The sequence below is a fragment of the Notolepis coatsorum genome, assembly GCF_963971535.1.
Source record: "Notolepis coatsorum genome assembly, chromosome: 19".
NCBI classification, from domain to species: domain Eukaryota; kingdom Metazoa; phylum Chordata; class Actinopteri; order Aulopiformes; family Paralepididae; genus Notolepis; species Notolepis coatsorum.
In genome coordinates, this window is record NC_140183.1 from 44,559,551 (window position 1) to 44,576,608 (window position 17,058).

The 17,058-nt window shown below is 46.7% G+C and overlaps 1 protein-coding gene across 1 annotated transcript in view; it reads right to left on the reverse strand.

Moving 5' to 3' along the window:
- Positions 1–17,058, reverse strand: part of thsd7ab (thrombospondin, type I, domain containing 7Ab) — a gene marked incomplete at its 5' end in the record, with an annotated part of 323,450 nt that overhangs the window by 85,886 nt on the left and 220,506 nt on the right. The window contains 4 exon segments of the mRNA XM_084336532.1: positions 2,078–2,181; positions 2,448–2,583; positions 4,493–4,608; positions 16,591–16,837. Of these exon segments, the coding sequence (XP_084192658.1) occupies positions 2,078–2,181; positions 2,448–2,583; positions 4,493–4,608; positions 16,591–16,837 (603 nt within the window).

Sequence of the window (17,058 nt, forward strand, 5' to 3'; positions counted from 1 at the left end):
ATCTAAGCACTTTTATTTGCTGAACCCCCATGGGTGCAAACTGCTGTGTGTGTGTGTGTGTGTGTGTGTGTGTGTGTGTGTGTGTGTGTGTGTGTGTGTGTGTGTGTGTGTGTGTGTGTGTGTGTGTGTGTGTGTCTGTGTGTGTGTGTGTGTGTGTGCGTGTGTGTGTGTGTGTGTGTGCTTGTGTTCCAGGATCAGTGTGTGTGTTTATGTGTGCTTTATGTGCAAGTGTGTACACTGACACTCGGTAATGGTAACCGTGATGGTCAGAGGTGTGGTGATGTTTTCCCCAATAAGGCAAAGCTCTGTCCATGCATTTAGTACAGAGACACACAGGACACACCACAGGAGAGACATGACTGCAATACTTGGGAGGTGCAGAAGGACCTAGTGACTTATTAATAATCGCCTTGGCGAAATTCAAAAAGGGGGGGGGGGTGTAACTTTGGGGTTTTGGTCTCCTCTGGGGGCAAAGGCCCTAGCGTTGCCCAATGATAATTACCTGTCTATCTGCCCTGATTGCACTCATTGGTACCTGGTGTGTATAGTTAAGTTGGCTTTATATGTGCTTCCTGGTTACTATTCAGATCGTCAGTCGATCACTGAACCTTGCCGTGAGTATTACTACTGTATGTATTCTTGTTTAAGCCTTATCGCTCCTTGCCACGAAGGATAAGTTTGTTCACTATTGCTCTTTATTATCGTGTCGCTTTCATTGATGTGTCAATCCGTTATGTTATGTAATATATAAGGCTGTCAAAGTTAACGCGGTATTAACGCGTTAACGCACGATTCTATTAACGCCAATTTTTTTTTTAACTCACGATAAACTTAAAGAAGTGTCCTTTGTTCGAGAATCAACACCTAGCCTAATCTTTATCTGCAACTGTGAAGAAAAAACCCATTGGTTTAAACAGGTATGAATAGACACATAAAAATATATATATATAATAAATATATATATATATTTAAACATTTTAAATTCGAATGTTGATTTAGAATTTGAATGCCAACGTAACGGACAGAACAAAAAAAAGTTCAAATGGTGACAGTGATAATAGTGATATCAGTAGTGAACAGTAATGAATGGCAGGATTCAGTCAGTCAGTAGTAATAGTGATGATGGTATACATGGGCCATAACATAGTAACACGCTGCACCAGTTATCAGTATGTATGTATGCCTGGCTAAGTCTAAAATGGCCCCCAAGAATTTGCATGAACAAAGAGACATAAAAACCTAATTGTTTCCATCCACTAATGTATGCTTGCAAGGTACAAATGGAAATATAGGAGCCAAGACATAATGAAATTGATCATTCTGCATGACCCCCTGAAATTAGGTTTTTAAAAAGCCTCTCGGGACTCTCCTCCATTAAAGAGAGCCGGAGTGTTCCTGAATAGAGACAGGGCTGCAGCTTCTTCAAGTCACTTGAAACTCGTGAACAGGTTGTACTGGAGGTAGCTAGATGCAAAGTGAAGGGCTTTGTCCCAAAAGCCAACCAGAAATATTAGAATAAAGTTCCATGACAAGAGCCTGAGGTGCAGAGAGCCAGCAGGAAAACAACTCAGAGTGCCAAACTGCTACCAGAGGCGAAGATGTTCCCCTCCCAAACGTATTCAATTCATGTTATCTCCTAAGCAGGGTGGGGTTTGACGTGCGCTCTAAGTAGCAAAGTGGCCTTTCTTAAACCCTGGCAAATCCATCTGTTTCCTCTTGGCCGAGGTCCAAAAAGCACCACAATGAATAGCAATTACATTTTCGGATCATTAGTGCTGGTTAGCGGATGCTGCAGAGAAAGCATCTAGGGGACGTGGAGGGATAAAGAGACAATGGTCTTAAGTATAGGGGGCATTGGGAGTGAGTGGTGTTAGCGGTTTAGACACCACTTTCTCCATGTCTCACTCTCTTTGCTGCTTGACTGTGTGTATGGGTAAAGAGAACGATGCAAGCAAGATACCTGAGGCCACCCAGTGTTATTCCTTTTGTTTTCTTCCTCACTCTTCCCCTGGATGCTCTGATGAACACGATGTTGTACATTAAGTATTAAAACTAATAAACACAATGGTTTCGCTACCTCTTGTTTGAAGTCCTGGCCCACACGTCTCCTGAGCCCCAGGGCTGGCCTGTCTCAGAAACCACGGTACCAGCTGGCACTTCCTCCATTTGTGAGTCTTCCACCTGGACCCAGTTAAGACATTACAGTTGTCACATACGGTACAGATCACAGATCCCGAAGGTGAGACCCCGGTCATTACCGCTGAACATTGTTGTCGTTGAATGTTTTCACCATCATCATCAACCTCCTCCTCACCATCATCATCATCATCATCATCATCATCATCATCATCATCATCATCATCATCATCATCATCAACACCGCTATCACAACCATCATTAGAAGCTGCAGCTAAAGCTTTAAAGCAGATGGTGGTGTTAGACATCACCTGAAACCAGGGCAGACTTTGGGCGCGTCACAGCCCCTCCCCTCCTCCAGCCCCTCGGGACACTCCTGTCCTCCATTGGACGGCAGCTGGATGATGAGACGGTTCCTCGACTGCTTCGTCTTCACAATGTTACCGGCTGAACAGACGCAGAACATCATCACATTACATCCAGACATTACATGGTCAACTGATGGGAAACTGATGGAGTTTGAGAACGCTGAGGTCAAACCTAATGAGAGGGTCACCATAAACAAGATTCACCTCTGATTAACAGGGTTACCCAACAATCAGGGAAGGTCTATAAGATTCCAGCAGACCTTTGGCTCGACTCTGATTACATTTATAGCATTTACATGTGTGGAGATTCCCTGAAATGGTTCATCAAATCAAATGAGCCTCTCTGCATCCTTGACCTCTCCATTAAACGTGTGTGTGTGTGTGTGTGTGTGTGTGTGTGGGTGGTTGAGTAAATTGTTGTACAGTGCCAGGTGAAGACATCAGCACCGCCATCACATCAGAATGCACCACCATGAGTGCTGTGTGTGGAGATCGAAAAGATTTACGCTGCAGTGCCATATGAAGAGGCCATCAAAATATGAACGATGATTATTTCAGGCCATAAATCAATTTAATGTATTCACCAATGTTCCCTGCCCGGGGCAGGGGCTGTCTGACAAAGGTGACCTCTTCTGAAGGCTTTTTCTTTTTTCGCAGCATGAAAACAACAACAACAACACAACGCACTTGCTGACACTTGTAGCCAGGGGCGAATCGCTTTGCCAAGGCGCACTAAAAGAGGCCGCCCAAAGGTCGTCCGACATGCCAATCTGTCAAGTTAATTATCTGTAATGACATGTGAGTGGAATAATTTGAAGCAGACTGGAGACCTCAGTGGGTAGTTAAAGGTCACATACAGTATTATGAAAAGCTTGCTTTTTCGTTGATTGGGCACATATACATTAAGGGTCTCTGATCATGGGCCTACTAACACGCAAGCTGTGAAAGAAAACATGTGATTCAACAAGCCATTCAGATTTGCCTCTCCCTCATACATCATGGAGGCTCATAGACAATGTGCGGCCCTTGACTTGTGTGCATGTAAAAAAACGTTTGTATACAAAATGCTTGTAAACGTTCTTGTTTTCCACCAAATGGTTATCTAAACTATTAGGCAAGAAGTAAGACATGCAATAGAGGCCTTGCACGGAGTGTTTGTGTAGTTCTCTTTCTTCCAGAATCGCTGTCTGTAACATAGTAACCATTATTGTTTACATGGCAATGAAAGACAACAGTTGCTACTGTTGTGCATAACAATGGTTGCTATGTGTTGATATGAGACATATATCAACAAAAACTGAATAATTGAGTGTGTTATTACTGGATCTTGTAAACAAGTCATGGTAGAACAGTCATGCTTTCCATTGTTTTACCTACTCTACCACTGCACAGGAATCTTTAAAGTGGTTACCAATGGTTACAGGCAGCCATACTGAAAGACAGTTTGATCTGCATTTCGTGAGCCCAGGCGCGTGAGTTCTGGAGCACGGTGTTGGGGAGGAGCAGCTCATTTGCATTTAAAGACACAGAAACAGCGTGTCGAGAACAGGACTGAAACAGAGGGTTTGGAGGCATGCTAGAATGCATAACCTGGCTGAATGGCTGAATGTATTTTCAGCCAAAAACTTCAAAGAAATTTTTTTGGGGACCTTAGAGACCTACATTAACTTGTTGAAAAGGAGTATACTGTGTGTCTTTTAAAGCCTGTGGCACCTCTCACTGGGTTCCACCTCTGTAATTATCCCAGAGTTTTCCATATTTGCTTCTATGAATATGCTGGTATTACAGTGGGTTAAAATGAAAAGTGCACCCTGCATAATTGATCTCTGAAACGCAGTGATTGGATAAGTGCCGCTTTTTATGATGCAAATTTCACTTACTGTAGTGCTTCTTGCATCATTTCCAATTCAAGGTCGTGCATGACGCAGTATTATTTCAAAACATTCATTTCACATTGTGTATCACTGGCTGAATGTCTTCAATCATACCGGCATCACATGTGACGGGGCAGGGTGTCCAGTCGCTGAATGGGGTCACTATGCAGTCCTTCTTACAGGGCAGTCGACAGGGGCGCAAGGTGTTGGGACGGGGACCGTCCGGACATCTAGAAGCAAACACACACACGCGCGCGCACACACACACACACACACACACACGCACACGCACACGCACACGCACACACACACACACACACACAGTGCCACTGCTGTGAGTTTACAGAAACTCATTCAATAGACTAGTCATTCGGTGGTGATCATATTATTCATGACCTGAAAAGCTTTAGCAGATCCGGATTGGAAAATGGTTTCATTAATCCCTCCCCCTAGTGAGGAATCTGCAATGTGGTGAGTTCTTCAAGGGTAAACTGGTGGACAAACTGGTCTGAATGGAAAAGTCTTTGTTTTAACTGGATCATGTCACTGTGATAATCCTTTTGATGGCTCGGGATATACATTAGGGTCAAAGCGAGGTTTCTCGGACAAGAGGCTGTGGTTAATCTTCAGCCATATAAGTACCTCGGGTCCCTGGTGGATACCGCTGTACTGGATGAAGATAAATAGGGACGAGATATCCCTGAAAGACATCTTGTAATCGGATCTCTGAAACACGGCTTCCCTTCCCTGGTCGCTCATAGTGATGTTGCAGCCCTGTTTCCTCATCCTGCTGCTAGACACACACAGATCATCTGGGTCAAGTTTAGAGTTGCAAAGAATGAGCGTCCTCCTCTGGGGCTTCCGTACTCGTTAGTGTGGCGTTATCGAGGGGAGCGCCGGGGAGCCTCCCAGGCAAAACATAATAATGTAACAGCGACACGAGGAGAGATTTATTTTTAATACCAATAGACGGAGCTTAAATCCCTCTCGAGTGGATCAAATCCTCCGGCGCTCACACGTGGGAATGGCGCTCTGCCAACACATCTGCTGGAGATGCAGGAGGAGGAACATATAGCCAAGAGTGTCTGAGTTATATGGCTCAGGATTAGATCAAATGCATCTTTTACCTCTGGTTCAAAGGGGCACGCTTGTGCATAGGCATCACAACAGGAAAGTACGAGGTCACGGTGGATGTTTGAATGTTTGCGCTACACTCGCTACACTTGTATGACTATCTTGGAAATATGGCTTATAGCTCTAGCTTTTGATGCTGAGCTCATATGGGAAAGGTGCTCTGCATACCGAACGACACCTCAGAGAACTGAAATCAGAATCCCTTCTAGCAGAACCATGCCCACTCCTCCCTTATAGTGTAATTATATTGAAGATCCACTAATGAATGACGTGAAGTAACCACATTTAGATGATTACAATTCTATTAGATTTGTTTAGATTATACTTTTAATTTTTTTGGGACATATTCCCTGGCAGAGCACAGCGCCAGGCTGGACACTTGCAGTGCAGACTCTGACCACAGGGTTATTAAAGTATGCTGCCCCCTCAGCTAGTCATTACATTATCCAATTATGGCATCATCTGGTCTTAACCAGCTCTTGTTGTTTTCCAGTCAGTGTTATCATCTCTTAATGATCTTTAAATGTTGTGATTTGCAGCGAGGCAAGAGAGCACATAACAACACTGTACTCCGTCCCAGAGCGCGCCATTAGGACGAGCGGTTCGCAGTAATGTTTGTACTCCGCTCGCTGCCATTAGCCATAGAAAAATCTGCTCAATTGAGAGGTAACAAATAATTAGAGCCTAGAGGCATGGCTGAGCGGAATGAAAAGACGGAAATCAAAGAGCTGTCAATAGTTTTAGTAGAATCTAAACCAAAGGAAAAAGACACACATATACAGTACATACATACAAACACACACACACACTCATACAGTCTGGAGGGAAATGATAAGCACTAATTAATTTCATTGACAACAAAACACGAACATAATTTGTTTAATTTAGGCGAGTGGCAGCGGCGCCTCTTTCTTCAGCCTCTGTCTTGCAGGGCTTTCAACTATCTGTGGCCGTGGCCCTGGAGTAAACAAAACAGTCATTAGAACACAGCGGAGAGATGATTGACTTGGCTTAATGCACGCGCTGTCAAATGGAATCACTGCCAATCTTTCAGTGTCCTTTTTGGAGCCTCTATTCAACGTCTGTGTGATTATACAAACACAGGGACCCTTCGTTCACCATGCAGATAGTCAAAATCAATAAGTCCCCCCTCCCCCCTCACCTCACAGCAGATCTGTGGACTGTGGATAGCAGCCCCAGTTTGAGGCTTTGACATCTTTGTCTCTTGGGATTTGACAGTGAGTTTACGTTTGAGTGTGAGTGTGTGTGTGTGCATGCATGCGTGTGTGTGTGTGTGCGTGTGCGCATGCGTGTGTGTGCCCACGGGTACACATGCGTGTGACCTACACGCAGTACCTCAGGGTGCGTGAGTAAGACAGCTCAGATCTCTCTATGAATAAGACGCCACATCTGCATAAACACTGGGGACGGCAGACTTGTTTGTTTATTCCGCTGAGGTCCCACGGATGAACAACTCAAGTCCACCTGCCAGTGGGACAGTGCCGGATGAAGACACAGAGGCCCAGAACAGCAACCAGATCAAGTGCCTTTGCAGTGCAGACAGAGGGCATCGCTCCTTCACCATAACATCAGCCTAAGACCAAAGAGCAGCTAATACGGTTAGATGGATGCCACACTGTGAGGTATTAAAGGTGTAATGTAGGTAGGAAACGGCTTCACCCAATGGAGTCTTTCTTGATCTAGCACCATGGATATCCATAAGACATGTGTTATTTTGTTCTAAATCATAGCCAGACCAATAAAAGGTAAAGGTTTTTTATTTATGATAATTATTTATAAATCTTGGACTGGAAGAAAGGTGTTTGAAGGTTTGGATTCCAGTCTTTCAGTTAAAAGTTTAAATATGAAGATCAGTGCAGGTCAAATGTTACATTATTCTGGGCCCATCAGTTTGCTCCAAAAATAATGAACACTTCACTAGAGTTACAGCTGAGCTTAATTCAGAACCTTTGAACCCAAGCCCAATGTCCTACTTACCAATGCTGCTGTCCATCAGTAGAGTAGAGATAAATAATTATTACAGCAGAATGAATAATGATGTGCAACAAAAGGGCGATGATTAATGACAGTGTTCAGGTTTAATTCCTAAATGTAAGAAAATGGGTTCTCAGTGTGAGGTAGTGGACTGCTAGCTTAAGCTGTGATGCTAGCTTATAGCCAATTCTTGGAGTCTGGCCAGTGGTAGTGGCCTGAGGAAAATCCACCCTGGCTGTGAAAATAACCCTTAAAGACTTTAAACAACAACAATGGCTTTGCAATGCACACTATATACAAAGGCGCACTATAATGGCCTTAGAGTATAAGAGGATATGGATACTAAAGCATTGTATGAAGATGGAGGTCAGAGGCGATAAGGAGGGTTATTCAGGACCAAGGACAGTCCCACTGGTTCAAGGTGGGCAGATGAGAGACACTCAGCACCTTGGACAGTTCCTAACTTCTGCCTCTTCTTCTATACTGCATGTTCTGTATCGTTAGTGGCTTAGCTTGGCATCACTACTGCACTATCTCGCGTACGTGCACGCGTACTGAATAAACCACAAATGTACCTCTAATACCAGTATTAGTCTGACCACACCCCTCATCAGCTTACCTTCATAAGCAGGTGTGTGGTCACCTGCTCTCCTCCTTCTCGCTTTCACCACAAGGAAGAAGTGCCTCGGTAGATCCCCACACTTGACACCATGATGGAAGAAATTGGATTAGGAACAGCTTGGGAAACAAGGATACGTTGACATCATATCTTTATTTTCTCTCTCACTATTTTCGAGAAAATACAGCGATATTGTCTTCGTACTGGAGTGTCTAGAAGATGATGATCATTCTAAAAACCCTCCACCGGTTTTCGTATTGGGAGCACGCCGCTGCATGCTTCTCAACTGCAGTTCCTTGCTGTGTTTGTTGGGGTGAAACCTGTCAGGCCACAGCTGAACTGTCGGACATGCCGCTGTTGTGAGGAGCGGTGCGTTCCAGGTTGGGTGAGTAGTGTTTGCTGGCGGGCTCCACTTGTCTGTTAGTGCTATGGGGGCTACTTGACAAAGTTTATGGAAACCGGCCCCAGGCTAGGGTCCTTTGTTTAGCCGCCTAGGCGACAGAAGGCCTTGGTCTGGAGACCATTATAGTTTTAACTAGTGGGCCGCGACCATTGACACTGGTGATCCCTGTGTGTTCTGGACGAGTGGATTCTCTCTGTCACCGTGTTAAGACCCCATCTTTCATATCCAAATGAGAGTATTCCTTCACGAGGGGATATGTGCATGTAATGTGCGATAGCGGCAGATTCATGTTCGAAGTCAGCTACACAGGCCAGTTGGTACTGTGCTGATTCCGCCGGATGTTCACCGTTGTGAAGCGGTGTTGACGTCTTGTTTTCTCTTTTCTCTTAAAAAGTGAGGAGAGGTTCAGAACGGCGGCCTGTCTGGGTGAGTGTTATGTCATTGTTTACATGTTCATAGCTTACGGTTAGCCAGTCAGCTGTTAACTGCTGCGTTAGCCTGCTGGATCGCTGCATGGCCTGCTTAAGGCCTACTATTAGCCGGTCAGCTGTTAGCTGCGGGGCTAGCATGTCGTGGTCGCTGGGTAAACGTTAGCTTGCTGCTAGGGCCATGGCTGGCGCGGGGTAGCTTAGCTTCTCGCGCGCCGCCGGAGCTCGCTTCTGATCGCCGTTGGCTTGATGCTATTCTGTTGAACGTGCTTTGATTTTAACATGTTTTACACTCTTGACCGCGACGTCATCCTTGACAGGGGATGTTTCGTCGACCCTGCCCTGAGCCTGGACGGGGATTGCGTCAACAAAGAGGACTGTAGCGACTGGTTGGAGCGGCGACGCTGCCCGGATCGAACAACACAGGTCGGCTGTGTTCTACGGTGTCTTGTGACTGCACTTCGCTGATCTGCGTTCCGGGTAGGTACGGGGTTGGCCAGACCTCATAACACGTCTTCTGGTTTTACTTTGCTAAATGTATTGTGAATAACGGTGTTTTTTCCCAAAACGTGTGTTGTTGCAATGCATTTGGGATACGTTGCGGGTTATGTGTGAGCTGTTTTTGTCACTGGCAGTTAGCTTCTCCGTGCAGATCGTGATGTATTGATCTGGTTGTTGTGTGAGAAACATCATGGTGTTTATGTGTACCGTGTACTCACTACTAAGGCAACTAACCTATGAAGCTATGCTTGGTGACAAGTGAGTAAAAGAATGTTCTTTCTCAGACTGTAATGACAATGAACAGTGTGTTCACACATTAACAGGTTTTCCTGTTTTAACTGGCCGTATTGAGGGTAAAATAGGAGGATTGTGTTTTCCCCCCCGGTTCCCTGGGGACTTTATCGCCTCCTATCAGACATGTTGTGCATTAATTGTGTCTTTTGTGTGGTAGGGATACGATGTAACTCTTAGCTTGATTGCTGAGGTTGTGCTAAATCTGCTGGAGAAACTTATTTCCTAAGGGGAAATTGGTTTGGTTGCTGTCATGTGTGCTTAGCAAGGCCTGTGGTCGATACTAATCAAGAATGATGTATTCTCTCATTGTGAAAAAAACGGCGTTCCTCTGTTGAGTGTTTTTGCCATTTTTTGTAGGTGATGATGGGTTGTGTGTGTCATGTGACCTACAACTGGGTTGTACTGGCCACAGAAGCACATGTGTATGTTGGACCGGGGTTCTTAGAGCCCTCTCTATTCTGTGTTTTTCCTTAGTAAAAATCAGATAGCAGGTTAGCTCATGCGCTGTGTGGAGCTGTGAAACGCTTCATAGAGCTGACTATGACTGTGTCATATTCTCTTTTTGTCGTTACGTCGTATCATGGGTGTGGGGTCGTGAAGGGGTGAACTGGTAACCTTTCCTCTCCCCATTGTTCTGTCGGTCAGGGGTACACCCCCTGTCCTTCAAGGTTCCCGTCACGTGGCGGTTCGGCACGTTACGGGGGGGGGGGGGGGGGGGGGGGGGGGGAGGGAGTTCCTGGTCCCACGGCCTGGTATATTGGGCGTGTGCACCGCAGGAATTCCCCCGCCATAGAGTACGTCACCGTGCGCGTCTCTGTTGGTAGGACTTCCGTGTGCTGTTCAGGTCCATGTGATGGATCTGTTTTCAGGGGGGGTGGTCAGGGCTCCTCCTCACCAAGCGCCTATTCAGGCCTTCTGTGAGTTCGGACTCCTTCTTCCATGTGAGGAAGCCTCCATCAGAGTACAGAGCCTTCCTCCTCAGATTGTCAAAGTGAGTGGACCCTCTAGAAGGGTCCTTTTCTATTGTATGTATATTCGATTCAATTCGTTTGTTGAGTGTGTATGGGTTCAGTGCCTCTTCCCCGGAGGCCCTAAAACCAGTTTTTTACATGGCTCAAGGTGCAATATATTCTTTTCAATCTGTACAGCTCGCGTGGGAAGTCTCTCTGGGGATCCCCGTCTCTTTCCTATGGGAGGGTGGTGGGATGTAAAAATGTGAAAATTTTTTACCCCGGCTGTGTAGACTGGGATACATACTGTTGATGCTTCCTTCTTTCTATTCCAGAAGTGTTGGAGTTAGGGAGTGTCACACCCCTCTTGTCGTTCCCCTGGGCGCCTTGGGGATTCGATGACAGGTCTAAATAGCCTGTTCATTGATGGGGGTGTGTCCCGACGCACGTATAGTGCTAGCTCGCTGTAAACAGGCGATTGGCTGGCACGCCTTGGTTGCTTGTGGTTGGAACAGCGTTTTTATAAAGCAACTGAGATGGGGGTTTTTCCTCTTCCGACGACCACATCCCATGACCTGGGTGGGTTGTCGACGGATTCTCGTTCATGTCTGGGGGATGATGACGGGATGGATCTGAACATATGTAGTGGGGTCTCACGCCCTTGGGGTGGGCCACCAGGCGCGGTTCGTCCGAACGTCTGGGTGGCGCCTTCTTTTCATGTTAAGATCAACACGCATATCTGCCCTTCTCCTGGAGTAGGCATGTCGGCGTGGTTAGGGCACGGGACTGGTTCTGGTCACGCTGGTCCAGATCAGTTGAACCCGTTGTCCGCCGGGGATGCAGATCTGCTGTTCTGGTACCCTGAGGGACTTGGGCTTTTTTCAGGGGGAAAAATGCCAGGTCGGTCTGGGTGTCACAGGGTTAAGCGCTATGGAGACCCTGGTTGGGTATGTTTTTACTCAGCACTGTCGTCATGGCTTACAGCCATGCCATTCTGTACGCGCTCGATCTCGTCGGATCTCGGCCGCTACACAGGTTGGTCCTGGTTAGTACTTGGTTGGGAGACCGCCGGGGAATACCAGGTACGGTGTGCTTAGGGGCTGGTTCTCCATTATTTTTCGCTCCTCTCTCACGCATGGCGAAGAGGGGCCTGTGGGGGTGGTTTTTTGACCTCCTCTGGTGACCCTGTGCTTCTCGTACCGCCAGGCCCGGTCCGAAGTGATGTTTGCGACCCGTAGGCCTGGGTTAACCCTTTTTGGAAACTGAAACACTTGTACTGCGGTATAGCCGGTGTATGCCCGCAGGTGTGTTTTGGAGTTTTTTCTTGAGGGGTTATAGGAACAACCACCGCATTGGGTAACACCGAGGTGGTTGGTTCCCTGGTGTGTTGGAGCAGTGTCAACTCCCGGGTTCACCGTTTGAGGGTGCCCCTGCACGTTCATGACGTCTGCCAATCGTGTCAGCCTTCTCTGCCTCGACCCCTCTGGGTGGGGGTTTTTAAATGGAGGCTTGGTCATGCAACACCGCCAGCTTACGCTCCTTCCGCCGGGGCGGCTGTGTTCAGCTGTCCCCTCTGGCGCCTGTCTCGTCCGCAGTCTCCAGGCTAGGGTTAACAGCCTGTTGCCTGGTTTTTCCCCGGTGCGCTGCCTGCTTCCGTTGGTTAACCTTTTTGTGTGCTTACGGCCATGCTGACTGCCTGTTCTGCAGGGTCAGTGTGCCAGGCGGTGTACTATTGGGGGGACGGGGCCCGCTCGGCTTACGGCCATACCAACCTGAACACGCCCGATCTCGTCCGATCTCGGAAGCTAAGCAGGTTCTGGCCTGGTTAGTACTTGGATGGGGTTCCGCCTGGGAATACCAGGTGCAGTAACTGAGGGGCCTTTGTCCGAATACGCTGGCGATGTGGGGGGCGGGGCACTACGTGCCCACCTGGTGGGGTCTTGATGCTGGCATCATGGACTTCTCCGGGCCCCCATTCCAGGGAGTCCAGTCCTTTTGGTGGGTCTGGGTCTTCCTTCGCGCTCCGCTGCTACGGCCTTGCCACGGGGTTGGGTTTGCCCTTGGCCCCGTGATTCTGGGGGCAGTAACGAGGTTGTTCCTCCGTTCGTTCCCGGGTGGCATGTGGGTTGTGCGTGTGTGTAGTCGTGGGGTCAAGCCACGGTCTGCTCACCCTGTGCGTTAAGTTGCTTGAGTGCCTCTTCGCACGGTCGGGTCCGTCGCCTTCCCGTGAAGCCTCTAATAGGGGGGATACCCTCCATTAGGGGGGGTCGGGGGGGCTCGGCCCTCCCTGTTCTGATGGTTTTGGGGGGCTGTCAGCGGGGTGTATTTGTCAGCCAAGTGGCTCCGCTTGGCCTCCCTTGTGCAGTAGTGATGCCAAGCTAAGCCACTAACGATACAGAACGTTAGGTTATGACTATAACCAAGTTCTGTTAGTTAGGGGCGATGCTTGGCATCAGACGGCCGCTGCAGCCCTTGTCCTCACCTTGTGGTGAAAGCTTGGGAAGGAGGAGAGCAGGTGACCACACACCTGCTTATGAAGGTAAGCTGATGAGGGGTGTGGTCAGACTAATACTGGTATTAGAGGTACATTTGTGGTTTATTCAGTACGCGTGCACGTACGCGAGATAGTGCAGTAGTGATGCCAAGCATCGCCCCTAACTAACAGAACTTGGTTATAGTCATAACCTAACGTTAAAAGGAACCCAAAAGAAAGAAAAACACAACTCAAAAATGTAACTTTTTGTTGTTCTACAATTTCATATACAAGGCTATTGGAGCTTGGGTTTTAAGAAGAAAAAAAACAACTCAATGTATGATTCAAATCAACAACATGTCCCATCATATATTTCCAAAATGCACCTACAGGTACTCAACGGGTGATTCCACCTTTGTAAGAGGATGCAGAGTCCATTCCAAGACAAATTACCTCCCAGAGAGGGACAATCAAGCCTTAAAGGAACACCACAGAAAAAATAATGCTGATTTATTGTGCCCATAATCTCACACATATCCCAAAGCTATAAATGAAAAAGTTAAGTGTGGTGTCATTATGATGTATATTATCCCAGGAAGTAATAATAAAAAAAATAATGATAAAATAGTAACAGTTCCTGGAAAGGCAGATACAAAGCCTTTATATATATAAACATTTATTTTCATAATTTCTTAATATTCATAGTTGTATTTGTTACTTCCTGCAAATATACATTATAAGTAAGGGATAATGTATAGCTATGAGGTCATTGTCACAAAATAATAGGCCGACACCGAGGCGCAGCCGAGGTGTTCTAAACGCAGTGAAGGTCAATTATTTTGCAAACAATGACCGAGTATAGCTATACATTATCCCGCTTATTACATGGCTAACTTACTAACAATATACCTAATTCATTTTACACCATCGACAAGACGAGATCAAATGCAGACACAGTTGTTCTGTGGCTCCTCTGTCATCGCCGGCAGGTGTGGACGTGATTGCACCTGATGTAGTGCAGCTGTGCGAGATAAAGCTGGGAACGAGGTTATAGCTTTCGTGACTGCGATCAAAATGCTTGATTGTGATTGGTCAATAGCACTCTGTTGCCCCTAACAGCGGCCATTATTGCGCGTTACCCATAGCAGCAATCAATTATCGAGAAATAATTGACCGCTGCTAGGGGTAACAAAGCGCTATTGACCAATCATAATCAAGCATTTTGGCGAATGTTAAAACGCCATGTAATAATGTATTATAATCACATATCTTAACTCTTGAACTCAATAACTCTCAACCCAAATTAATTTTCAATTTGGGGACAAGTGTGAGATTATGAGCATAATAAATCAGCTGTCTTTGTGTTCCTTTAACCTCAAGGCGGGATGAGGAATGAATATTCAAAACATCCCAGCCCAGCAATCATCATTTTCCCTACCAATCAGCTTCCCTTCATTCCTGAAGTACCTCCATTTCCCATCACTTCCCATCCAACAACATGAAGAGCATCCGGGATGGATTCTCATCTTTTGAAAAGGATATAAGGCTGTTGACAAACATGTGTGGGTTATCTTGTGCCTTATCCCTTGTCCTCCGTTTCTCACTGGCCTTGAGGTTGTTGCTCTACGGCTTCGCCCGTGTAGCTGCACCTGCATCACTCTGTCAGTAGTGTAGCTGCACCTGCATCACTCGGTCAGTAGTGTAGCTGCACCTGCATCACTCTGTCAGTAGTGTAGCTGCACCTGCATCACTCGGTCAGCAGTGTAGCTGCACCTGCATCACTCGGTCAGTAGTGTAGCTGCACCTGCATCACTCGGTCAGTAGTGTAGCTGCACCTGCATCACTCTATCAGTAGTGTAGCTGCACCTGCATCACTCGGTCAGTAGTGTAGCTGCACCTGCATCACTCTGTCAGTAATGTAGCTGCACCTGCATCACTCTGTCAGTAGTGTAGCTGCACCTGCATCACTCGGTCAGCAGTGTAGCTGCACCTGCATCACTCTGTCAGTAATGTAGCTGCACCTGCATCACTCGGTCAGTAGTGTAGCTGCACCTGCATCACTCTGTCAGTAGTGTAGCTGCACCTGCATCACTCGGTCAGTAGTGTAGCTGCACCTGCATCACTCTGTCAGTAATGTAGCTGCACCTGCATCACTCGGTCAGTAGTGTAGCTGCACCTGCATCACTCTGTCAGTAGTGTAGCTGCACCTGCATCACTCGGTCAGTAGTGTAGCTGCACCTGCATCACTCTGTCAGTAATGTAGCTGCACCTGCATCACTCTGTCAGTAGTGTAGCTGCACCTGCATCACTCGGTCAGTAGTGTAGCTGCACCTGCATCACTCTGTCAGTAGTGTAGCTGCACCTGCATCACTCGGTCAGCAGTGTAGCTGCACCTGCATCACTCTGTCAGTAGTGTAGCTGCACCTGCATCACTCGGTCAGTAGTGTAGCTGCACCTGCATCACTCTGTCAGTAGTGTAGCTGCACCTGCATCACTCGGTCAGTAGTGTGAATTAGCTTCGGATTGACCATTAGTCTTCATTTGATCAGAGGTTGTTTGCTGTAAATCTAATTTCCATAAAGGTCTTATATACGCGCTCTCCTTCCATGAATAATTGATACGCCTGGCCTTTCCTCACCTATACTGCCACAGTGCCACACCAGGGAGACAATGAAATTACCTGTAGGTTTCCAACTGGTACTAAAATAAATATATAATAAAAGAGAATGTTAATGCACCAACTCAACATATTCCCTAGACTTTCACCAGTGACAATAAATGTTCAAACTTGAGTTTGTTTTTCCTTCAAATTAAATATAGGATTGTATCCCCCTTAAAATGTGCCAATCAACAGCAGTCCACTCAGTCTCCACATAGTCGAGCATAATTCAAATTAGACAGGAGCTAAACTTTGGGCAAATTGTAAATTAAAACCTGCTGCTACGTTTGGAGGGTACTCAGTAGAGTGGGGTCTTTAGAGCCAGCTAACAGCAGGCATCTTGCCTCTCATCTGCCTAGTGATTTAATTGCCTAAAAGTATCAAACCCATTTAATTACAGTCATTATCATCAATGGGAAATTACAGGGGCCCAAAATGACAGGGTTAATTAGCCTGTTGGAGACCTGAGTAATTATTTATTTATCTTTGTTCGTCTGTGGAGGAGAGATAGGGATTGAGAGTTAACTTTCACATCTCTGCTCAATGTCTTCAGCATCTCTATCAGCTTCTCTTGTTTTCCTATCACTCCTCTCTCTCTCTCTCTCTCTCTCTCTCTCTCTCTCTCTCTCTCTCTCTCTCTCTCTCTCTCTCTCTCTCTCTCACACACATACACACATACATCAAACAGGAATTCACCCGAATACAGTGTTCAAACAGCATGCAATCTCCATACAATCAAACAGTATAATTTCTTACTTCTTGGGGGGCACCTGTCCCACGTTGACTCGGACACAGATGACCTTTCGGATCTGCATACCCATGGAGCACAGACCCTGGCTGTTGGCCCCAGCGCCAGCGCTTGTGGAAGTGTTGAGAGCCGAGGAGGTGAGGTCTTCGGTGCAGGGCCCCCAGGGGCCAGTCTGCCAGTGGTACACTGTACAGGCGTGTTCATTACAGTTACGCACCTCCTGAAGGGCACTGCTGTTAGGGCACAGGGCACCACCTGGGAACACATAGTATGTACTGTAAATATTAACGTGTCTCACAACTGTTTTTACCATTCAATGATTTTATTTTTTAAATGTGACGTACCTCTATGACCTGCAATGTCACTCACTCATGGTTAGCCGCTCTGCCCCTAGTGGCGGCATATATGCATTGCACTGTGTGTCACAGTAGTTCTGCTCCATCTCCTATGGTATACTGTTTATACATAACTGTAAG